The sequence below is a fragment of the Lissotriton vulgaris genome, chromosome 5 (genome assembly GCF_964263255.1).
Source record: "Lissotriton vulgaris chromosome 5, aLisVul1.2, whole genome shotgun sequence".
Lineage (NCBI taxonomy): Eukaryota > Metazoa > Chordata > Amphibia > Caudata > Salamandridae > Lissotriton > Lissotriton vulgaris.
The window spans coordinates 891,864,159-891,890,005 of record NC_141693.1 but is presented as its reverse complement, the minus strand read 5'-3'; the positions used below and the strand labels follow the sequence as shown (position 1 = coordinate 891,890,005).

General features: G+C 43.1%; 1 protein-coding gene across 1 annotated transcript in view; it reads left to right on the top strand.

Moving 5' to 3' along the window:
* Positions 1–25,847, top strand: part of PDE6C (phosphodiesterase 6C) — a 420,959-nt gene that overhangs the window by 363,753 nt on the left and 31,359 nt on the right. Inside the window, exons 17-18 of the mRNA XM_086922484.1 lie at positions 863–970; positions 1,061–1,124. Coding sequence (XP_086778610.1) covers positions 863–970; positions 1,061–1,124 — 172 coding nt within the window. The remainder of the gene's footprint in view (positions 1–862; positions 971–1,060; positions 1,125–25,847) is intronic.

Genomic DNA, 25,847 nt, shown 5'->3' with positions numbered 1-25,847 from the left:
AACACCAGTTAGCGACAGCTAGTAGGGGATAGCGACCATCTTGGGCCCCGCTCTGCATGTCAGTGATATTTATCACTAATGACATGCAAAGTGGGCGTGCCAAGGTGTTAGCGACTGGAAACAGTCGCTAACATCGCTATCTCCTATTACCAACTTTTGGAGATATTCGCGCTAAGCGCGAATATCTCCAAAAGCTAACACCTGCCCCTGAGCAGTTCTTAGCCATGTTATCCAATGGTAGGTGGATAACATGGCTAAGAGCATTAGCTCGGTAATGCATGAATATCGCTGACTTCTCAGCGATATTCATGCATTTCTGCCGATTTTTGTCGCTTAGGAGATAAACCTTGATAATGTAAATGTAAATTGATATTTGTATAGCGCACTACTCACCCGCAAGGGTCTCAAGGCGCTTGTACGAATACCGCTGCTGAACCCATCCTGGCTTTCCCTGTGAGGCGTCCACTCCTGGGTACCCCCAAGGTGGAGGCCAGGCATCCTAAGCGTTGTGGGGGCCGTTGTGGAGATTAAGCAAGCTATTGCCCAGAGTTGCAGACTGGGACTCCATGATTAGACTAGGCACCGAGGCGAGAATTATCAGGTCCGTGGAATTTTGAGCCCAAGACCCGCCGAGGCGGGGAATTGAACCCTGGTCCTGGGCCAGACCTCTGCATCAGGGTCTGCCGCTCTAACCATTGAGTCACACTTCTCCACAAGCAAGGTTCCGTAGCTCGGCGATAAAAATATCCCCGCTAAACCAACATAGCGATAATTATCGCTAGTTGTTGGTAATATGCCCCAATGTGCGTTATAACTTGAACCCTTTTTTTGCAAGTGTAAATTATTTACTTTTGTTTTACAGGAAGAGGACGATGTTCCAAAAGATAGTGGATGCAACAGAAAAAATGCAAACAGAAGAAGAAGCTATACGATACATTACAGTTGACCCAACAAAAAAAGAAGTTATAATGTAAGAAGTGCATGCATTGATAGTCCTTGACCCAGGAAGTCATACATTTACTAGTCTAAATCCTAATAACGTATTTTGCATTTCTTATAGGGCAATGATGATGACAGGCTGTGATCTGTCTGCAATCACTAAGCCGTGGGAAGTTCAAAGTAAGGTGGGTTCTTTTGGAGCAGCCGTGACAAACAAAAAACCTCCAATCTAAGGTTGTAGGTCAGAAGTGAGACAACACAAATATCTCCAGTTTAAATTTTAACACTGAGATTATCTACAGCATTGATCTAATCAGCTGCTTACTACCTGCTTACCTTAACATCGAAAAGTTACTTGTGATACCCCTCCAAAAAATGCACTTGGTTTATCTTGGGGCTGGGATAATTCTCTGTCCAAACTCTTGTCCCAGTTTAAAGGGGTACATTGTTTCAGGATGGCATTATATAATTGTTTTCATCTCAATGCCATTGGATGTAAACTTTAGCTGGACATTAAGATTACTGCTGTAGAAATTCGTGGTGCTGGGGTTTGAGTTCGAGATAATTTGGGCTTGAAGTTATGGCAAGCTAACTTTGTGTCAGTGTAATCTATTTATTTATACATTTTAACTTCAAGTTGCTTCAATGTCTGTCAATTTTATGTGCTGTGTTGTGCTGTACATCGATCCAAAAGTGAACACATTTAAGTGTGTTTGTTCTAAAACGTTTTGACCGAAAACCAGTTAGAGGATTCCAATTAAAATGTTCATGGATGTAGTTTTGGTACCTTTCTTGGCTTGATGTTAGAAAATGCTGTTCTTCCTCAAGTGCTTATTAAATTACACATATGGCACCAAACCTCTCAATGCAGTAAATTATCTAATCTGGTATAAATTGAAAAGCTAATTTAGTGTGACATTATAAAATTAAAGTAGTGTTTTATGCAATGCAGGTTTCAGAGCATTTGGTTAAATAAACTAAATAAAAGGGTGAGATAAATTGCATTTTGCACTAGTCAAGAACATATAGAAAAGCGTGATGGGCTAGAAAAGAGTTGCTTCCTTTATGTGCTACAAATTAAAGAATCACATTGAAACGATACAAATATCAGTACATTAATGCACACACACCTTCCACCTTACCCTACATTGCACCAAGAAAAATGTGGGGCGCTTCCAATAATAGCAGGTACATTATTAAGGCATGGTACTTTCACAGACATTGAATTTAAGATTTTCACAGCTTTTCTATGTGAGCTAAAATATCCCAATTATTAACTAAGTGCTATCAACTTTATAAACGAATCTATGCAGGTCTGGTACAGCTAATAATAGTTCTGTGGCATATTTGTGGCGTGTTCAATGAATACCAAAAAACATAGGGGCAGATTTACAAGCCTTGCAAGGGCCTTGTAAATAAGCCCCAGAATGCCACTGCTAAGCCTGCCTGCTATAGTAAGTGCATCACCCTCCCTGAATCAATGCTGCCTGTATTGGCCTGCTCATGTATTGGGAAATTTGCATTCTACAGTGTCACCCTCTGCCTACCTGTCCCTGACATCTGCATATTGATTCACGAGGACTGTATTGTAAACATGCTCCTAGTTCCCAGCACTCCCACTGGTGCACGTGTATGTTACAGAAGTATTTCTTCTATGCCTATCCTAGGCAGGAAGGCACTAACCACCTTTGAGCATTCACGTTTTTACAGTAGATTCAAGTTTCTCTCTTCAGCCAAAGGAGATGGAAGCACATCTCAATGTACGTAAGAGCAGTGCTTCGAAGACACTTGCAATGCCCGGGTTCATCATTTACTAAACTGATTAGCGTTTCAAGTAATGAAACGCCTTCCGCGGAGTGACATGTCTACTCTTCGCTCTATCTCTACCAAGCTAAATGCTGCTATTTATTTTTAGATAAAACCCTAACTGTGCATCATAAGGGACTATTATCTCCGTGGCTTACACTACAGGAATAGAGACTCGTGCACTGAAAAGAATCTTACTTAAGGTGCATGGTCATTAGAAGCGGAATAAGTCAACATTGATTCATTTGGGGCCAGATGTAGGTAGCGAAATACCGGTCGGTAACGGCTGAAAATCGGTGAATTTCCCATTACCGACCGGTATTTAGCCCTTCCTAGTGTAGGAGGCTGTAAATAAGGATTCAGTAATTTACCGATTCCTTATATTAAGGAATCAGTAAAATACCGATTCTTTAAAATAAGGAATCTGTAAATTACCGAATCCTTAAAACCTATGTAGGTAGCACTTAAGTGAGTGCATTTTTGTTTTAAGGATTTGTTATTTACCACTAACTACAAGTTGGTGGTAAATACCTAATACCTTTAAAAAAGCAAATATTTGCTTTTTTCAAAGTTGCATGTGGCAGACACATATGCCCTTAGGGCATGTATGTGTGCCACATGTGCACACATGCACGATTCAGGGGTGCAACAGGGTGTCAATGTGACACCCTGCCACCCTTGAATATGCTCCCGCTATTAGCTAATCGGTAATAGTGAATGGTTTCCCATTCCTTCCTATGGGCCTCCAGGCCCATAGGAATGAATGGGAAGGTATTCCTTATTACCGAATCGGTATTTACCGAATCGCTAATAAGGAATATAATTCCCCTGTCTCTGCAGTGCCCCTCTTTTTTCCTTCAGGACCCTCCGCCGATCCCGCTTTCCTGCTGCTGCGTCCCCTGTGGCCCTGCCCCCGCTCCCATTTATCCGCTCCCTCCCGCCTCCCAGCTGCTCCTCCCTCCCACCTCCCCTTCTTATGGCGCCCGCGCCGCTAGCAAGCCGAAGGCGCCTTAAGGCAAGCCCATCTGGCCCGTCCGCACCTGGACCCCACTCAGTACCAGAACACCTGGCCCCAGCGAACACCACGATGCCCGTCTCCGCTACGACTCCAGCACCCTCCGCGCACTCAACGCCGGCCGATTACGCACCTGCTGCCTGGTCGCCCTGAAGCGCACCCAAGGATCCTTCTACTGCCGAAATGGCAGCTTCACCAGCATCTGGCCCGGCAATCCAGCAATCAGGAAAGAACCCAACCACCTCAGATGCATCCTCCTCAACACCTGCTCCACCCGCAAACGCGCAAAACTCTGGGACCTGCTCGACTCAACCGCCCCAGACGTCGCCTTCCTGACGGAGATCTGGCTGAACCCCTCCTCGGCACCCAACATCGCCATCACCATCCCGGAAGGTTACAAGATCACCCGCAGGGACCGCACCAACGGAGTAGGAGGAGGAATTGCCATCATCCACAGGAACACTCTCAAAGTCTCAACAAACACCGACCACACCCTGAGCGGCGCCGAACACCTGCACTTCCAGATCCACACCGACCCCAACCCCACCCTCAGAGGAACCCTCCTCTACAGACCCCCCGGACCCCGACAACAGTTCAGCGACTCCATCGCCGACTTCATTAGCATACACACCCTCGCCTCCACGGACTACATCCTCCTCGGGGAACTGAACTTTCACCTTGAGAACAAAAGCGGCACCAACTCCACCAGCCTGATCGACAATCTCGCCAACCTCAGACTCAGACAAATCATCACAACGCCCACCCACTCCTAGGACACACGCTTGATCTCATCTTCTCTGCAAGCCCCCACGTCTCCTTCAGGCACACCATGAACTCCACTGGACCGATCATCGCTGCATCCACTTCACCTTCCGGAAACCCACTACGCACCACCCCACCCAACAGATCCCTTGGCGCTGCTGGAGCAAAGTCACCAAAGACCAGCTAACCACCACCCTCGCCCAAAGCCCCCCCACCAACCCCACTAGCCCGGACACCGCCGCCCGCAACCTCAGACAGTGGATCGACGACTGCGCCAACACCCTCACCCGTTCAAGAAACCCTCCAAAAGCCACACCAACAAGAAAGCCAGCTGGTTCACTGAAGACCTTCAGGCCTCCAAGCAAACCTGCTGAAAGCTAAAGAAGAACTGGCTCCGCGAACGAACACCGGACAGCTGCTCAGCCCACAAGAACGCCACCCGCAGCAGACACCAACACCTCATCTGAACCACCTAAAGGGCCTCCTTCAAAGACCGCCTAGACAACAACGCACACAACAGCAAAGAGCTCTTCAACATCGTGAAGGAACTCTCCACCCCAGCTCCAACACCAACGACATCCCACCCTTGCAAGACCTGTGCGACTCGCTGGCCACCTTCTTCCATTGCAAGATCGCAGACATCCATGACAGCTTCAACACCACGACCACTCCTACAACCACTGAGACCTCCGCCCCCAGGACCACCATCTGCACCGACCGTCTGCTCTCCTGGACCAACATAAACGACGACGACACCATCAAAATCATGAACACCATCCACTCGGATCTCCGTCAAACCCTTGCCCACACCACATATTCAACAAAGCCAGCACCGACATCGCACCCCATCTCCGGAAAGCCATCAGCATTTCCTTTGAGACAGCAACCTTCCCGGAGAGTTGGAAGCACGCCGAGATCAACTCCCTACTAAAAAAAAACAAGGCAGACCCCAAGGACCTGAAGAACTTGCGGTCTATCTCCCTGCTTCCGTTTCTGGCGAAAGTCATCGAGAAGACTGTCAACAAACAACTGACCATTACCTCAAGGAGAACAGCATCCTGGACCCGTCCCAGTCCAGGTTCCGCAGCAACCACAGCACCTAAACTGCCCTCATCGCCGCCACCGACAACATAAGGACCCTGCTGGGCAACGGAGAAACCGCTGCCCTCATCCTCCTGGACCTGTCAGCCACCTTCGACACGGTCTGCCACTGCACTCTACACACACGCCTCCACGACGCCGGGATCCAAGAGAAAGCACTGGACTGGACCACCTCCTTCCTCTCCGGCAGACCACAGAGGGTCCGCCTCCCCCTTCCGCTCCAAAGCCACCGAGATCATCTGCGGCGTACCCCAGTGCTCATCCCTCAGCCCAACGCTGTTTAACATCTACATGGCACCGCTCGCCCACGTCGCCCGACTGCACAACCTCAACATCATCTCTTACGCCGATGACACCCAGCTGATCCTCTCCCCCACCAAACCTCCACTCCGCCAAAACCAACTTTTAGGAAGGAATGAAAGCCATCGCCGAGTGGATGAAAAAACGCCGTCTGAAGCTGAACTCGGACATGGCGGAGGTCCTCATCCTCGGCTCCACCCCCTTGGCCTGGGATGACTCCTGGTGGCCACCCGCAGGGGGAACAGCTCCAACACCCACCGACCACACACCTAACCTAGGGGTCATCCACCCTCTCCATGACAAAGCAGGTGAATGCCGTCTCCTCCTCCTGCTTCAACACCCTCCACATGCTCCGCAAGATCTACAAGTGGATCCCCACCGAAACAAGAAGAATGGTCATCCAGGCGCTCGTCAGCAGCAGGCTGGACTATGGAAACGCCCTCTACGCAGGAGCCTCAGACAAACTCCTGAAACGACTTCAACGCATCCAGAACGCCTCTGCACGCCTGATCCTCGACATCCCTCGCCGCAGCCACATCACACCCCACCTGAGAAACCTGCACTGGCTCCCTGTCAACAAGAGGATAACCTTCAAGCTCCTCACCCACGCTCACAAGGCACTCCACAACACCGGACCAGCGTACCTCAACTGATGACTCAGTTTCTACACCCTAGGTAGGGCACACCTTGGGTTCCTCAAATAAATGGATTCCTTTTTATTTTTCGAAGTTTCAACATTTATTGCATATATTCAGTTCATTCAATGATTTGGAATTGTCCTTCATTCCGTAATTAAGTTTTCATTTTCTGAATCAATCATATATGGTTCAAATATGCTTCAAATGTGCTCCAATGCATTTCGGGCAGCTTTGCCCTTCATCGGGGAGCTCTAAAACAAATGATATAGCTATAAGCATGCTGTACATGATATGTCAATTCATAGAACAGAAATCAATGGTAGTTTAAACATAAACAACTGTGCGGTGAATCAGAGTAACATTAGTGCAGTGATGGTGAGATCGACGAGTGCATGTGCTTTAACAAACCGTGAGAGTAATCGAAAAATTCAAAAAAAGTACGAAACGGCGATACAGCTTTGAAGATTAGCTGTAGAAAAGAAGAATAGTTACCGTTAAGCATAGTTGCAAAACGGACTCAACACAGCTTGGTGGCATAGCGTATATCCGACTAACTTGTGGCGGAGCATCTGATCCTGCATTATCGTTTACACGAGGATCCAAAACAATCGGGCGTCTGCAAACCGACGCGATGGGCGTGTCAGGAAGTAAACGGACGTGAAGCTAGATATAGGCTGGATTAACGCGAACCTCATAGACATAAAAAAGGTTCAAGAATGTAAAAACTGTGGCGGCCATATTGGTCGAGTGAAAAAACAACGCAAAAGACAAAAGTGTGTCGCAAAAGTACAGCATGCTTATAGCTATATCCTTTGTTTTAGAGCTCCCCGATGAAGGGCAAAGCTGCCCGAAATGCATTGGCACACATTTGAAGCATATTTGAACCATATATGATTGATTCAGAAAATGAAAACTTAATTACGGAATGAAGGACAATTCCAAATCATTGAATGAACTGAATATATTCAATAAATGTTGAAACTAAAAGGAGTCCATTAATTTGAGGAACCCAAGGTGTGCCCTACCTAGGGATGCATTCAGATTTATTTTTGCACTATATGAATACTATGACTTAGACGTGTTGGACGGACACGTTACCTTCAGGAGCACCCAACCTATGATTACATTTTTCATCTTTATTTCTACATTTTCTAACTTGGAGCTGTGCACCCCCAGAACTTGATCTAATTCAGTTTCTACACCCCCACCCGCCAACTCTGCTCCGCTGACCTTGCCCTCGCCACAGTCCCTCGCATCCGAAGAGCAACAGCCGGTGGCAGATCGTTCTCCCACCTCGCCGCAAAGATCTGGAACACCCTCCCCATCCACCTACGACAGTCCCAAGACCTGCTGACCTTCTGAAGACTCCTCAAGACCTGGCTTTTTGAGCAGTAGCAGCCCTACCCCCACCCCCCCTAGTGCCTTGAGACTCTCACGGGTAAGTAGTGCGCTTTACAAATGCTATGATTGATTGAGTGATTGATGATTTAAAGATTGTTGGACATTCTATTTTTTTAGAACTTTATTTATTGATTTTTCCATCTTAATACCGTAATTACCCAGGGACCTGTAGAGTTATCATGAGTCAGTATACAACTAAGGTACATTTTCAAGTACAAAATGATTAACAGCAATTGAGTCTACTCACCTCTGACATCAGCACCCCACTCCACATATTACCCCACATCAAATAATCAGAAAATCATATCAAACGTCCTCTACGCGAATGACCTATTGCTGATGAGCAAAACATGAGTGAGTGTGCAAAGACTGATCAATAAACTCACAAAGTGCACAGTGGAAAACTTCCTAGAAATGAACCTTAAGAAAAACAGGGGGATTTTCTTTAGAAACTTATCACCAAATAGGCAAGTGGCTACTTAATGGTCGGCCCATAGAAGAAGAATCCACCTACCAGCCATATTCCCTCCCTCTTAGGTGCGCGCTTGTGCGCCCATACACATGCTGCCTTCATGCCACGAACAAAGAGCTTGAAAGCGAGCATTTAAGTCAAAGTGAACACAAAGTAATTATCACCCTGAAATGGGCCATTAATTCAATTAAACTAAGGCCTTGGACACTGCATTAAACACCACATGAACAGTTCTCTGCTGATTTAGAATGCCTCCCACCCCTTATCAGGCCTCATCAAAGATAAACAAATGTTTAACTAGCGTGCATTTGTGATGCAGGTAATGACCCTTCTTGGAAACATTCAACTTTCCTGTAAGTGCGCCCAAATCAACCTCTGTCTGGGACAGTAAGGTCTGAACAGGTTTGGTTACACAAATTGCTCAAAAAGACATGTTGTCTTCTTCAACAAATATGGTTCATGGGCCCTGTACCATTTTTGTTTTTCTCAGCTCTCTCTACCATTGGCCCTATGAACATGGTATAATCCGGAACTATTTCTAAATTTGGACATTTAAAATGTTATAGATTTAAAAATGTTGACCAGTATTCCTTAAAAATGCACATTTTATGCCATGTCAATAACAGTCTTAACACAAACCCCTAGGAAAAATGCTGATTGACTCAGAAAACAATACATACATTATTTAAAAAAAACAGGAGAACCCAAAAGTCTAATGTCAATAAAAATATATATATATGACATGCAAATGCAATTGCATGTGCTACAAAAATAAACAGAAGAAAAAAGACACCACCCAAGTGTGGCAACCATATGATTGCAAAACAAATATTAAAATTAAAAAAATATATAATTTCACATAATTTTAACTCAAAGTTCAAAGTTCAAAAATTACTTTATTCGGTTAATTGACAATAACCATAAAAGCAATCAGCATGAAATTTCATTTACCAAAAATTATTACACACATAGTTTACCATATTAAAAAAATATACAGCAATAGAAACAGTTAAAAATCATCCATACAAATTGAGTTCCGAAATATAAATACTTGTTTTAAAAATTCTGGGACTGTTGCAACGGTTAAAACTGTATCTAATCTCTGTAGTTCTAAAAACGCTGGGCGACATCGGTTTAAATTCATTTCCTTAAGTATGGGGATAATAAGTTTCCTGCGAGGCAGTGTATAAAATTTACAGAAAAACAGTACATGAATATCAGACTGGACTGAAGAATCATCACATGAGCACCTTATTAATTCATGGGACCTTTTCTCTTGAAGATGTTCCATACAGAGTTTTTTCAGTAATTTCCTGGGTGTATTTACCATTGTGAGTGGATCATCATAAAATTGGTGGCAATCAATTTCAACCAGGAAAGATTTAACATAATCAAGCCACTTGATCCTACTCACTTTTTCTAATTTTAAGACATCGCTACGAATAGCACGGTTTAAAATACACTCATTTGTTGTCCATACCCTATGCCATAGAAGGATGGGCTGAATTCTAATTGGGTCTGTGATATACGGCTGCCCACGTTCTATATGACAAATATAAGTCGAGACACTCTCGGGAAGGGCTAAAATGCGTCTCAAAAACATGTTTTCGGCGTTTTGGATTGTTTTTATACTGGTGTATCCCCAGAGACCTGGACCATAAAGTGCAACTGATATGCAGGTAGCATTACAAATAGTTACAATTTCCCTGATAGGTTTTTTCCCAATTTTTTTAATAAACTTTTTTAAAGCCATTATTGTTTTTGAGAACAAAAGTGTTCTTGCTTTTACCGTACTTGCCCATGTGCCAGTCTCATGGAACAGGATACCTAGGTAGGGAAAGGTGGGGGTGGAATCCAGGGGAATATTATTTATATAAATGTTTTTTCTTCTTTGCTTGCCTCCTGTGCCACAGTTCATGGAGAACGTTTTTGTACAGTTTATTTTTAGATCCAGGTTTGACATAAAATTATTAAAAGATGTTGTGAGGTTCTGTAATGCCAGGGGAGTCCGAGCCATTAATACCGCATCATCCGCGTACAAGAGTGCAGGGATAGATCTCTTACCAACCATGGGCATATCCCTGCACTCCTGCAGCAGATGGTGCTCAAGACCATTTATATAGATCAAGAATAAAAAGGGGGCCAAGACGCACCCCTGGCGTACCCCACGGCCTATCGCAAAGGATCTTGTACATTCTCCTGCCTTCCCTTAGTGTACAGATGCTGTGGTCCCTGAATATAGATCCCTTAAAAAACAAATAATAGTTTTTTCGACCCCTAAGCTTTCTAATACTGCCCAAAGTTTGCTATGGGAGACACAATCAAATGCCGATGTAAGATCGACAAACATAAAATATAAGTGCTCCCCCTTAACCCTGGTATATTTTTGGTGTAAAATAAATAAATTTAGTCCTTGTTCGACTGAACCTATTCCCTTCTGAAAGCCGTATTGCATGTCACTTATTATCCCATTTTCTTCTGCCCAGTTTTAAAGTCTTGCTAAAATAATTGTACCAAGGATTTTTATGGTCGAATCTAAATGAGAGATGGGACGGTTGCATGCACAGTTTTGCCTATCTCCCTTCTTAAATATCGGGACAATTACCGAGGTGAACCAAGAGGCATTTAGTCCTCTCGCAAGAGCGGCATTAAAAAGCTGTACCAATAAAGGCCCCCAAATCTCACTATTTTCTTTGAACAGGTCTGCTGGGATCCCATCTAGTCCTGCGGCTTTTCCACCCTTTGTTGCTTTCAGACTCGTCATGACTTCTTACAGAGTTACGGACAGTTTCAAATCCTGGGCCCCATTTCCCCTGTTTTTAGGAAGCAATGATTGGTGTTTACCATGTGGGCAGCTGTAGAGTCCGGAGAAATGGTCAACCCAGTCATCCTCAGAAATCCCTATTTCAATGCGAGCTTTAGTCTTATCGTACAGAAAGGGGGCGTCTATCGCCTTCCAGAACGCAGATGGATCTTTAGTTGATCATGCTTCGCAAAGGGTATCCCAGGCCTCCCGTTTTATAGCATTTTTCCTATTTTTTAATGCTTTATTATATGTTTTTCTTGAATCCCTCACCAAAAGCGGGTCTCTAGGAATCCCATGTAGTGCCTTTTTAAGATTGGAGAGGGCCTTAGTGCATGAATTATCGAACCATCTCTTATTGCCCTTTACCCGATTTTTAGACTCAACCCATAAGCTATCCCTGATGGCAGACGCTATATGGTTAAAATGTTTAATAATAGGCTCACTGTCTGTCTGCTCATCCAGACAGGTCAGAAAACGTTCTAGGCATTTCATCACCAATTTCTTTGCAAATTTTTCTGGGGTCACCTTACTCCATTTGAGTGTGTAGCCATTTTGCCTACCGAGTATCACATCTGGAACCGTCTTACTAGGGGACCCTTCTCCATCTGACTCCTCAAATGGGTTTTCAATCTCTAGTGTCAGTGGGTCATGGTCGCTCAGTGGCAAATCAAGGGTCTTTAAACTTTTAATTTGACGGCCATACCTATTCATGGATATGATAAAATCGATGACAGTCAATGCTCCCCTGCCGATAAATGTCGGGACAAAGGGGGAAACTATCTGGGCAATTTCATTAGCATAACCCAAGTCATAAGTGAACAGTATTTCGTTTAAAAGGTCCCCATACACAGAGTGTTCAAAGTGGGTAAGGTTAATATCTTGTTCAAGCATGAGACCACAAATACCATGTTGACCCCTTTTACAAAGAACACAGTTAAAATCCCCCCCCCCAGATAATTGTTACTTCATTTTTATTGGTATCAATTTCATGTTTTAGGTCCTCCCTTAGCGTTTTTAAAGTAATGACAATATCGCTATTTGGGATGTTATTGTAAAAGTTAATGAAAATAAAACTAACCGCTTTCTTGACATCTTATCTTTACCCGCTGGTAAAAGCTACTTTTTGATAGTAACTGTACTCTCTCATACTTAAGCTGGTTAGAAATATGCATAATCAGGCCACCCTTTGCTCTCCCATGTCTTCCCCCCAGTGCCGGTGTTAGCAGAGTTTTATAGCCATTTATGTGAACTGGCTCTGTTAACCAGGTTTCTTGTAAGGCCAGGATGTCATACCTATTCACTACATTATCCCAGATAGGGTTTTTAATTTTCGTTTTTAATCCTGCCACGTTCCAAAAAATAAGGTTACACTATTCCTTTTTTTCAGTAATATTATTGAAACTCGAGGAGGAAATAGCCCCATCAAATAACTCAACCCTTGGGCCATTAACCATTTTAATCCTTTCAGACTGACATCCAGAAGTTACAGGTTCTCCCTGCAAGGTTGGTTTTACGTAACTATTATTCATTTTACATTCCCCTTCACTATTGCTAAAAGTCTCTGGAGTCATTGGGGATACACAATTTATGACTGACTCTCCTTCACACAGCATAAGATCTTCGATATTCGACGTATTTAACTCAGTATCCTGTTGTGCGAGGTGCATAATAATAGGGTCGTTATCCCTGGCAAGTCAGTCCACAAAATCAAGGCCTGAAAATAAGTCAAACCGATTATTTATTGGTATATTATAGCTACCTGGTACAGGGCCTGTACTGCCACCAAAGTGATTATTTTCTATTTGAGGTTTTACAGAACACAAGTATGGTGCTCTGGGGTAAAAATCACCTAATTCCCAAGTTACCATTGGGCCATCTCCTATTTGGGGTTGCCAGGTGCGAAGGTAAGGGATAACATGTTTGTCCCTGAAATTTACTATAATCAAGTCACCTGCTATATCTTTTGGCATGTGTCCTAACCATATAACCCTTCTGACATTCAAAATTTTCCCATCAATATTTGGTGGGAGAGGTCTATTTTTTCTTAACCAAAAGGCTACTTTATTTTTTTTAATTCCTGGTGTCCTTCAGATTTCCCATTTGTGAGCTCAGGAACCCCCGAGAGGACGGTCACAAAGGGTGCCGCCTCCGGAGGTAGATCTATGCGGCTGATATTTCTATTTGCCCTACCCTGAATGCCACATGTCCCTTCTAGGTTAATGTTTTTTTTTTAATCTGCCCTACCTCAAATGCAGCATTGCTGGCTGTTTTATGATTTTGGGATGATTTTAAGTCCTGAGTATGTAAGGGGATGATTCCAGGGCTGCCGATTGATTTAGGCAGCATTCCCTAGCCCAATACTTTTGGCCGCTGTAGTTTCAATTAGCTTCTTAGTTTGCTTATTTCCATTCATTTCCTTAATGAGTATGGCATTTGCCTTTGTGGTTTCCTCAATTATCCCCACCTTTTCCCCTATTCTCTTCAGCCTTTCTACTAACGGTAATATTAAAGATTTGACCAGATGTTCAATCTGGGCAAGTAGGTCTGGTGATGGAATAGGTACAGGCACTCGTGGTGATGGGCAAACCTTTTGTGTTATAAGGGGACTATTTGTTACCGTTGGGGGACTTGAATACAATTTGTGTTGTTTTGCTAATCTCCCCCTATGTTTGGGGCCTTTTCGTTTCCTTTTACCAAGTGGAACCTGAGCTTGAGTAGGAGATTGCGTATTATCTTTAGTTGATGAGCTGAGAACAGTACTTGAAGGACTTTCGTCCGAAATAAGTTGTACATTGGACTCAGCACTTGCATTTCCCGTGGGTAACTCACAACTTAGCACCCTAATGGGCCCACAATCTCGATTTACTGAGATACATGGGGTATTGTTATTCTCATTTCCATCCCCTAATACAGGTGGACTTTGCAAAGATTCGGTTAACACCAGGGAGGATCGTTTGTTAGATGTAATTTCCTCAGATAGGCGTTGTTCAGCTCTCACTATTTCGCGCTCAAGAGCAGTTGTTACCTTTGTTAAATAGTGATCTATTGTCCCCTTGAGCGAGCCCCCCTTGGAGATGATAGTTTTAGGGACCACTTTAGTAGTCATATTGCAAGTAGTGTTTATATATTTAGCCAAATAACAGGGACAGTCAGACTGGAAATTTGGGAACTCACCGATCCAGTGTATAGTCCCTTAGGCAAAGGTCACAAAATAGGCTATTGTGTCCGTATATAGTGGACTGGCTCTTTTTTTACAAAGTCCAGAGTCAAATAAGGTGGCCCAGCCCAGGCTCTGTAGGCCTCTGAGGGCCACAGAGGGCCCGCCCTTTGCCCGGGCTTAGCCCGGCGATGCGGAGGGAGTGCCGGAAATTTATTCGCCTCGGGCGCGGTGGTGAGCGTCAGTGGGCGGGACTGCCCCGCAAGGACTCCTGGGGCGTGTAGTCCCCCCGCTCTGCGGCCGCTCGTAGATGGAATAAGGGGCGGCGGGGGGACTGTCTGGTGGCAAAGAAGCGTGTCCCGGGTCGAAAGCATCACAGCTAAGTGGTCCCAGCACAAGCACAGGATGCCAAAGTAGATTTACAGCGTCTCCTGCTCCACTCCGGGAGCACCAGTAATTTATGCGCCTCGGGCGCGGTGGTGAGCGTCAGTGGGCGGGACTGCCCCGCAAGCACTCCTGGGGCGTGTAGTCCCCCCGCTCTGCGGCCGCTCGTAGAGGGAATAAGCGGCGGCGGGGGGGACTGTCTGGTGGCAAAAAAACGTGTCCCGGGTCGAAAGCAGCACAGCTAAGTGGTCCCAGCACAAGCACAGGATGCCAAAGTAGATTTACAGCGACTCCCGCTCCACTCCGGGAGCGCCGGTAATCTATGCGCCTTGGGCACGGTAGTGAGCGTCAGTGGGCGGGACTGCCCCGCAAGGACTCCTGGGGCGTGTAGTCCCCCCCGCTCTGCGGCTGCTGGTAGATGGAATAAGCGGCGGCGGGGGGGACTGTCTGGTGGCAAAGAAACGTGTCCCGGGTCGAAAGCAGCACAGTTAAGTGGTCCCAGCACAAGCACAGGATGCCAAAGTAGATTTCAGCGTCTTAACTCAACCGTAGCAGTATTTCCTAGCAGGTGTACATAGTACAGGTGCAGAGACACTTTTTAGTTATGTACATAATGGGGAAAATATGATTCTTATTTGCACAAATAAAGGGACTATTGGGTCTGAATTGCCGCAAACCGAATACAAATTTTAAATACACGAGGATTTAAAAAAATCAAAGTAATGAATGTAAAATAAAAAGTATTGGTGAAGGAAAATATATTGGTGCACCAGCCTGGTCAGTGAAACAGCATTCTTTTAAAGTAGATGTGCACATGTGAACATGCGAAATGATGCCAGTCACATTGTAGGATAGCTAATGGTTGCAATGGACTGACGCACTGCCCTTTGCTGATTTCTGTGATGGGTGAAAACAACATGAATGAGAGTCGAACAGACCAAATGATTAGAAGGTATTGTATTGTATTGTAATTGCATTTATATAGCGCTTACTACCCCTGACGAGGCGGAGAAGTGCTTTTTCGGCGATTACCACTTTACTCCGGGGCCCATAGAGGATTAGTGTTGAATAAGTATAGTGAAACATGCAAGTACATTTTAAGTGGTGGATAGGTTAGTCAGTTATTTGGATTTGGAATGATAGCAGAAGGATAGGGAAAAGGTTTGTATTTATATAGCGCTTGTTACCCCTGATGGGGTGTTTACGCACGCTATTCAGGAAGCCCATAAAAGATTAGTGGTGAATACAATATGGTGAAATATGAAGTCATTTCAGTGGTGGATATTACTCTGTTATTTGGAGTGAGAAGGATAGTGGAGGGATAAAAGGGGAAGAAAGGTTTTCATTCATATAGCACTTGTTACCCCTGATGGGTGTTGAAGCGCTTTTCTGGCGAGTAGCATGCCACTCCGGAACCCATAAAGGATTAGTGGTGAATTAGTATCGTTGAATATGGAATTTGAGTAGTTAACATGTTAGTCTATTAATTTTGATTGAAAAGTATAGGGGAGGAATAAAAGAGTGAAAGATTTAAAAATTAAAAAAAATGTTGCAGTAGGAGGAGGATTTTGGATGAGTAAAAAATAGTTTTGGAGGGGAGGAGTCAGAGGGAAGAGTTTAGAAAGGTTTGCTTTAGGGGATCGGTATAGTAAAAGAGGTTTCAGATGATGCAAGGAGGGGTAGAGAAGGAGAGAGTCTAGAAAGGGTTATTTTGGGGATCATAGTAGTGGTATGGGGTTTTGGATAAATGAGAGTGGATATAGAGGATATGTTGATAGATGTACAGGATGAGAGATAGCGTAGTGCATTGGAAAGAGTAGTAGAAAGAAGTTTGAGAGGAGTCAGACGGTTGGGCTAGAAGTGATATTGAGCAAAGTATAGGCTGAGAAATAGGGTAGTGGATTGGAAATGCTAAATTAGAAGAACGTGATAAATATATAGATCCATAAGTACCATAAGTTTGTGCTTGTGGATGGTGTGGGCTGGGTATTGCAAAATGGGAAAATGGTCAGCATTTCTGGATCTGGCTCTAGCCCTGGTCCATCTTGAACAGGCTCAAACAGGCAACTGCCCTTGTCCTCTCTGCCCTTAACAGGCTCAAACAGGCAACTGCCCTTGTCCTCTCTGCCCTTAGCCTCGACGCCTGGGCTGAGACACCCTGACCCTGGCCTTTTATAGCCCTAGTAATCAGGGGACCCCTTCAACCAATAAGAACCCTATCCCTAACTATCGAATCACAACACTAGCCCTAAAATGTAGAACAAATAGGACACCAGGACATTACAGCCAATCCTAGCCATAGTCCAAGCACCCAATCAGTTCAAACACCCTGATCTCTACGTCCAATAGAGGCCCTAGCCCTACCAGTAGTCCCAACCTAAGTCCAAGCAACCAATGGCACAGGAAGCCCTACTCCCTACTTCCAATAGAAAGCCTAACCCTACTCTCAGTCCCACAACTAGTCCAGTAACCAATCACACCAGAAGCCCTAATCGCTACTTCCAATTAAAGGTCTAACCCTAGCCCTAGTCCCACCCTACTCCCAACAACCAAAAAATTAGGAAGCCCTAGTCCCTACTTCCAATAGAAATCCTAACCCTAGCCCCAACCCTACATTGATTGAATCACAGACCCAGAAACCAATCAGAACCCTCAAATACCCAACCAATGAGGACACTAACCCTAATCCAATACAAACACCAGATACAACCACAAATCAGTGTACACATGTACCAACCACTAGCAGACCATATAAGGTCCCAGCAACCTCAGACAAGGTTTGCTGGTCAGGGAGTTGGAAACTGGTTCTCCTGTTCAGAATCTCCTAGGACACAGACAGGCTCAATCCACACTTTGGACTTCTGCAGGTAAAGGCCTCACTAACTTGAAATCTAACAATACTGTTTGAATAAAACTTTAATCCCTCTCCTGGCCAAAAAACGAAGTGCACAGGCCCTAGTAAACACAGTTTAAACAGCTCACAGAAGCACCCTCTGATGTAGAATATCACTGTTGCGGGGGGGGGGGTGGGGGATTAAGAACAAAGTGGTTCTGTTGGGTATTGAAAAATTGCTTTAAAGAAGGCTATATCAGCTCATTACACATTAAAATAAACCTCTCTGAAAACAACTGAAATTTAAGTCTTTATATGAGTAAAAACAATCACGATACACAGGAATTACTTCATTCCATGATGACACAAGTTTCAATAGATAGTAGACCTTTACGAAAACATGTGATAAACGTGACTGTTGGTGAACAAAGTGATCAGTGCATTGAATTCAGTGACACATATATACAAATTATACAAGGGGAATTTAGAAAGGCCAGAGTGTTGAGTTAATACTCCAAGGAGACAAGAGGTAGCTGTGCAAGTTCCTGGAGTTATCTTGACCAATATTGAGCGTCGACGTTTTGACCCTAAGGCGCCCCAATTGGTGGTCGCGGCGGGTCTTTATCAAGACAGGGGAAGGTCTGAAAAGGAAGGGAGAGGGTTTTCAGAGAGGTGTGGGATTGAACCGTCAAACATGACGTGTGTGAGCGAAGAATACTCACATTGGGAACAGATGGAACAGGTGGAATTATCACAACCTGGAGGACAGCCAATGGGTCAACCTGGAATAGACAAGATGAACTACTTTAGGGCGGCTGAAGTGCCAGGGTATTACGGGTCTTTATTGACAAACTTAGAGATGACCCGATGGAGATTTAAAAAAAGCTTGGGTCAGTGACTAATGTGACGTGTGGGTTTTAATGACTAAACAGTGAACTAAATCCCAGTCAAGAAACCACCCACTTCAAGGGGTGTGGGGCGTCGGTGAATTAGACCATGGAACTGATGCAGCGCAGCAACTAAAATTCTTTATAAATGATGTCACTATCTACCACCATACTTACCAATCAATACCAGGCCCATAAGAAACAATAGAGTAGCTGAATCATGAGGCGAATAGATCAAATATGTTTGTTTAAGACATTCACAATAAACAAGACCAGCTTGTCATTTTAAAAGTTTATTAAAACATATTCAAGAAAACTTAGGTTTTGGAACTTTATTAAGCAAGCATTAGAAAAAGTCATAAGAAAGTTTTATTCAGCATTTATAAAGAGAGCTTAATTCAAGAAAATATTATTCATTAGCAGAAATAAGTGAAAAGAGCACTTCCAAAATCCTAACTAACTCTCTGTCTCTACCCTCATCGCCTGAAAACAAAGTCTTTAAAAGTTTCCTTTCCTAACGTGTATTCGTCGGACAGCAGAACGTCCCTCTGGAATCAAGAAGCGTAAGCCAAAAAATCTGCAGCTAAAGCCTATTCTTATACCCTAAATTAAGCTGAGCTAACTATTTTTTTCACATTCCATTAGCTGAATTCTGGCTCTCCATTGGCTGAATCACCTCACGCCACAGTAAACTGTGACATCTTCCACCACGAGATCAAGCTTTTTACACAGAGCCATTGTTCATGCACAGAATCCTGGCGACAGTTCCTTAGTCTGCTACATTTTGTAGCAAAGATGTTCAAGCAATACAAAATCTGTCACGTCTCTTCCTTTCAACCTTGAGCCTGTCCTTTCTGAGCTTTCCGTGGCACATCCAAACCACTCCACAGAGTCGTCTTTAGCAGTTCCTTTTTCAAAGGTTTCACAATAAAAGTTTATAGGCTTGTCATCTTTTTTCAAAATAAACTTTCTCCTGTGGCTTAGCATCAGCAGGCCTCTTTTAGAAGGCGTCAATTTTCTGCGCCACTTTTTGCTTGCGTCACTGCGCCACTTTCAGCTTGCGTCACTTTTTCAGAAAACTATTATTTAAACAAACACAAAAGAATAATTATTTCAGGTAATGAAGTCATTCTGTTTCCAACCTACATAGCTAATGTTAACCCATTAATATAAGTCACCTAGCAGAAGCACACAGAAAAGCAGCACATTTAATATCTACCATTCTTCATGTAATCCAGCTTTATGTTTCTGAAAGAGTAAAAAGATGATTAAATGATACACAGACAGTCAAACACAACATAGGACAAACATGTAAGCACATATAAAAAGCACATGCCATGAATGATCAGCCGCATATTAATAGTGACAAAGACAATAGGACAGACATAACAAACAAGACAATATTAATCATGTGTTACAAAAACAGACTTGCAAATGCAACAAGAGCACATGTAATTAGTTTCCCGCGTGTATATGTGTGGTGCAAACTTAATCTAGGTTGTGTTAATTAGACAAATCATGCAACAGCTCATTAATTGATTAGTTCATGTTATGGGGAATTGAATCCACGAGTCAGAATAAAATATTTTCTGAAGCCCGCTTCATCAACTCCCTCATCTGGTGATTTTAAAATCACCAAACAACACCCAAACATTTTACTTAAATTTTATCTATTGAACATGTTTCAGGCTTACTCTGGATTAGTATTTTAAGCTCTAATTTCATCTATATTTCTGCAACTCTCATAATGAGTATTGAGTCTCTCATCCTACTAATTCTGTATCCTTTACCCTTTCTTTATTCAGCTAAGTTGGATCCTTTCCACCTTTGAATCCCCAACCCCCAATGAATTTAGGTAACTAAGTTTTAAATTGCATAACTACATTTTGAATTGCACCAACAAAACAAATATCAATCTGAGTAGTATAAAACAAAACAAAAAAAAAACAAAAAAAGTAGATTTTTGAAAATTTTTGAAAAATTAGTACATAGTATATACCCCCTCTTTTTTTTTTTTTTTTTAAATTCTAAAACATGTTTTCTTTGACCTTGCGTCTTACATAAAAGTGTTTCCAGCTAACACAATTTCTTCGACCTTGTGTCACCCTAACATAATTTCTTCAGCCTTATGCCAAAAATAAACCTCAACTTAAAGAAAACTAAACCTAGTCATTGTCATCATTTTCTTTCAAGACCACCTGACTGCTACTGCGCTCCTCAACTATTGGAGGGATAGTTATGTAGGCCCATTCTGGAGACTTGTATTTTACTTTTGGTCTCAATGGTCTTTTGCTCTTCTTGGTAATCATTTCAATCTTCTCTTCAGCTTGCTCTTTTTTGTCTGAATCACTCTTCTGACTTGACATTTCAAATTTGAACTTTAAATCTTTAGGCCAGACATCACCTTTTCTCAAGAGTTTCTTCTTAGGCTTACTTTCTTTACATTCAGCTTTCCAAGCCCTTTTTCTGAATTTTCTTATCTCAGACTCTTCACTCCCAACTGTAACATTTTCTGAGACTTTAAATCTGTACCTAGGAACTTCTTTACTCGGCAGCTTCACTCCATTAGGAACATCATCCTTACAGCTGGTACTTGGTAATTCTTCTTCTTCTTCAGGGATCACCTTCAACTTCCCAGTTTCAGGATTCTTGTTCCCGCACACAGAGCTACTCCTTTGCCTTTCAATCTCCTGGATTAGATTTTTGTCTTGCTCAGAATTTTCTGCTTCTGAATCTTCTCTGTCTACTTGAGATTCTTTTTCTAGCAGATTTTCTTCATTTTCTGAATCTAGAATCACAATCTCTAGATCTTCTTCATTCAATGTTTCATTCACATTGACCTCATCATCCAGATGTCGACCACCTTGTCGATCTTCAATATCTGGATTTTTGACATCATCATCCAGATGTCGACCACCTTGTCGATCTTCAAGATCTGGATTTTCCTGTTCTTGTTCTGAGTCTGAATCAGTTATAGTGTTTTCACTAACTTCATCAGTGTTATCAGGTGCAGGTACACAAAGGGTATTACTGATATGCATCCAACCAGTATCTGTGGTCACCTGACTTGCTTTCTGCCACCTGGGTACTAGACAGTTTCTCCTCTGATGAACCTTTGTTCTGACCAAGTTTCTTGGCAATAGATCATGAGCCTGCTCCTTTTCCATATCTGTTCCCAACTGATGGAATACAGAAACTGTATCATTCTTTCTTGTTGGAAAAGCTTCTAACCATTTTGAAAGTAAACAAATGATGACTAGGACATATCTCAGTTTGTTATGTTGGGGCATTTCAAAGAAATCTATTTGAATTTTTGCAAATGAACCACCCTCCCAGCCTATGGTTCCCAAATTCTCAATTGTCTTTTGATCTGGATTGTTTTTCTGGCATGTCAGACATGTTTCCCTGAACAGTTGAATCATTGGGTCTCTTCCTAAAGGACCTGGACCATGGTACATCCATACCATGTCAGCAATCATGCAATTGGACATAACAGGTCTGTCATCTTTGTAAAAGCAAATTTCATCTTCCTCTCTTGGTCTGCAATCACCTTTTAACCATGTGTTTTTCTCTTCCTCACTTGCCTCATCCTGTAAGTCTTTTAATTCCTGCCATGTCTCAACTACAGAAATTAGCATGAGAGAATTCATTGTGTGACTTTCGTCTTTTTCCCGATTGATTGCATAATTGTTTCTGGCACAATATTTTGCCATCTCATCCACGAAAGCATTTCCTTTAGTGATGTAATCATCACCTTTTTTATGAGCTGAACACTTCACTACTGCTATTTGTTCTGGTAACTGAATGCCATCAATCAATCTTTTAATCATTTTCGCATTTCTAATCGGTGTTCCTGCAGAAGTTAAATAACCTCTATTGAACCACAGTTGTCCATAATCATGAACAACACCATAACCATACTGACTATCAGTCACTATGGTTACTCTTTTGCCAACTGCATTTTCACAGGCTCGAATTAAACCAATTAATTCTGCAATTTGAGCGGAACGAATTCCATCCAAAGGTGAACCTTCAACAACATCTGAGACTGTTCACACTGAGTATGCTGCTCTCAGAATCCCTTCATCATTTCTCAAACAAGATCCATCAACAAAATATATTATGTCTGATTCAGGTAATGGAACATCTTTTATATCCTGTCTTGGTTTTGTGCAGTAATCTACAACATCCAGGCATTCATGATCAATGTCATCCTCATTACTTTCCTCAGTAATAACTCCATCAGGTAATAATGTGGAAGGGTTCAAGTTCACACACCTTACAATTGGCACATTGTCTGAACCCAAAATTGTTTTTTCATATTTTGTCAGTCTGCTGCTTGTTAAATGTTGAGTTCTACTTCTGGTAAGGAGAATCTCAACTGAATGAGGTACATATACCTTTACAGGAAATCCCATAATGATACCAAGAGGAGTACCGAAAGGGAATGCAAGAGTGAGGTTCTACCAACCAGAAGTACACAGCAAAATCTCGACCCGGAAACAAACCTACAGATGGTAACTCAAGCGACGGAAGGAAACACTGTTAGTGGGACCACCTTGATGGAATTGGAAGAGACAGACACTGAAATCAGAGAAAATTCAAACCAACATGAGGAAACTAATACAGGAGCTAGAGAAGAACTGAACCAACCGATGGTTATGATTCCTGCTGGGCTGGGAGAAGTCATCCACACCACCCCCGCAGAGCCCTCCAGAGACCTGATACCTGAGTCGTGCACAGTGTTGAATGAAACTCTTCCTTTGACAGATCCCATCATCAACCTATCCAACCATGAGCTATCACCTGCAGAAAGAAGTATTCTAAGCAAAGGGCTTTCGTTTGTCCCTATCAGAAGACCAGATGCATTCACAACCAAACTGGAATTGCAAAAATTCTTTTGCAAAATAAGGCTTAAATACTACTTTGGCAGAAATGAATATACTCCCAAAATGGCGGCAACACCATTTAAACCTCCATCATCATTCACCCCTGGATCCTACTGCATGAGTCAACGAATACTGGCATTTGAACAAATAGTAATGCAGGAGGTGATGATGAGTCTAGAGGAGCGACAATACATCAAATACAATATTTAGAGGGAGGAGAACCTGGCACTAAAGGAACTCAGCAATAACACCTCCATCATCGTGAAGGCAGCAGATAGAGGTGGGGCAGTGGTGTTACAAACACTGAAGACTATGTAGCTGAAATTAAAACGTCAACTTGATGTAAGAGAAAGTTATCAACCAACACCAAGAGACCCCACAACAAGTATCAAAACATTAATCGAGACTCTAGCTGAGGATGGTGTCAATAAGGGTTTCCTCAGTCCACCAGAAAGAGATTTCCTAATCAAAAAGGAACCTCGTATTCCAACAATCTATACCTTACCCAAGGTGCACAAGAGGCTAGAAAATCCGCCTGGAAGACCGATCATATCCGGTTGTGGGTCTGTGCTGGAACCTGTGAACCAATTCATTGACCACTTCCTTCAACCTTTGGTATCTGAAACCAAATCATATGTGAGGGACTCGATGCATATCATCCAATTGCTGGAAGGTCAACCATATGATGAAACCACACAGTTTATGGTGACACTTGACGTTGCCTCTTTGTATACATGAATACCCCAAGACAACGCAATCAATGTCATGCATACCATACTGGACAAACGCCCGGCGCCACACTGGATACCAACCAACTTCTTCATCAATCTTTTGGAGATCGCCATGAAACGCAACTACTTCGTCTTCCAACAGCAATTCTACCTACAATGCAAAGGAGTTGCGATGGGTGCGACTTATGCCCCGAGCCTGGCGAATCTGTATATGGACATTTATGAGGAACAACCCCTATACACGGAATAAAATCTGTACATCAATTCGATATCGATATGGAAAAGGTATATCGATGACGTGATCATGATCTGGTCAGGCACAGAAGCTGATTTGAAAGACTTCTTCCTATGGATAAACACCAGATGCAATGATATTCAGTTCACCATAAGCTATGACAGAAAAAGTATTGCCTTCCTGGATCTCCTGTTCAAGGTGGAAGACGGGCTTATTTATACAGAAAGCCCACAGAAAGAAATACCCTACTCAAATATGATTCCCACCATCCACGAGATCTACGTGACAATTTACCATTTGGTCAGTATTTGCGGATGAGGCGCAACTGCACCAAAAAAACAGACTTCTTTAAAGAAAGTGAGATATTTACCAAACGCCTACGTGACCGAGGTAATCCTCTTGGCCTACTCAAACGTACTAAAAAGAGAGCTTGGTACTGCCCAAGAGAGGATCTACTCACCCCAAAAGAAAGGAAGCCAGCCACTACCAACCTAGTTTGCGTTACAACCTTCCATTCTAGGAGCAACATCATGAAAAAAACAGTAAAGAAGTACTGGAATCTGGATGCATCAGAGCTTAAGATGGATGAAAGTCCGTTATTTGCATTCAAGAGAGGGCGCAATATAAAGGACAATGTGGTAAAAGCTTTACTGGAGCCTCCAAAGTCATTAACCCTAACAGACCATCTGGGCCTGCCACCCGTAACAGGACGTTTTAAATGCAATACGTGCAACGCATGCCCCCTATGCATTGATGGACCATCCTTTTATCACAACAACAAAACATACACACTGCCTTCACTGACAAATTGCAATACTTCCAATGTTATATACATCATTCTATGTCCATGGGACAAGCCTTATGTGGGCCAAACGACACAGAGGGCCAAGGCACGAATATTACAACATATGAGCAGAATCCGTTGCAAGGTCCAGGGGGCTCCCATGGTAGACCACTTTGTCAGTCAAAATCAGGAACCAGACAGTATGCGCTGGCGAATACTGGAAAAAATCAACGCGAATCCAAGAGGAGGATCCGTGACTTCTGCACTCAACATAAAAGAGTGCAAATGGATCCATACTTTGATCTCTGTAACCCATGGACTAAACGAGCACGAGGAGATTTCTAAACAAATGGGTTTACTATAATAACGTTAGCCTTAGTTTAGTCTTTGTTCCCTGAAAATGAAAATTAACCTTCACCTTTTCTCCTCTGAACTTTGCCTCTGAACTGGTTCACCATAGACCATGCGATCTGTATAAGTTCATTGCCTAGCGCTAATGTTGGATTGCGCTTTGTCACCACTTTTTCAGTTACCAATTTGTACATTGATTTCTTGGTTAAGTAATATGTATATTGTTTGACTTTCGCTACTTTGTACAAGTTTATTTGTCACATCAATTGTCCGTGTTTTATGTGGGAGACACATTGGTTTACCCCTGGCCGAGGTTTTCCCTTGTCACCCCCTGCGCGAATTATCCAACCTTCACC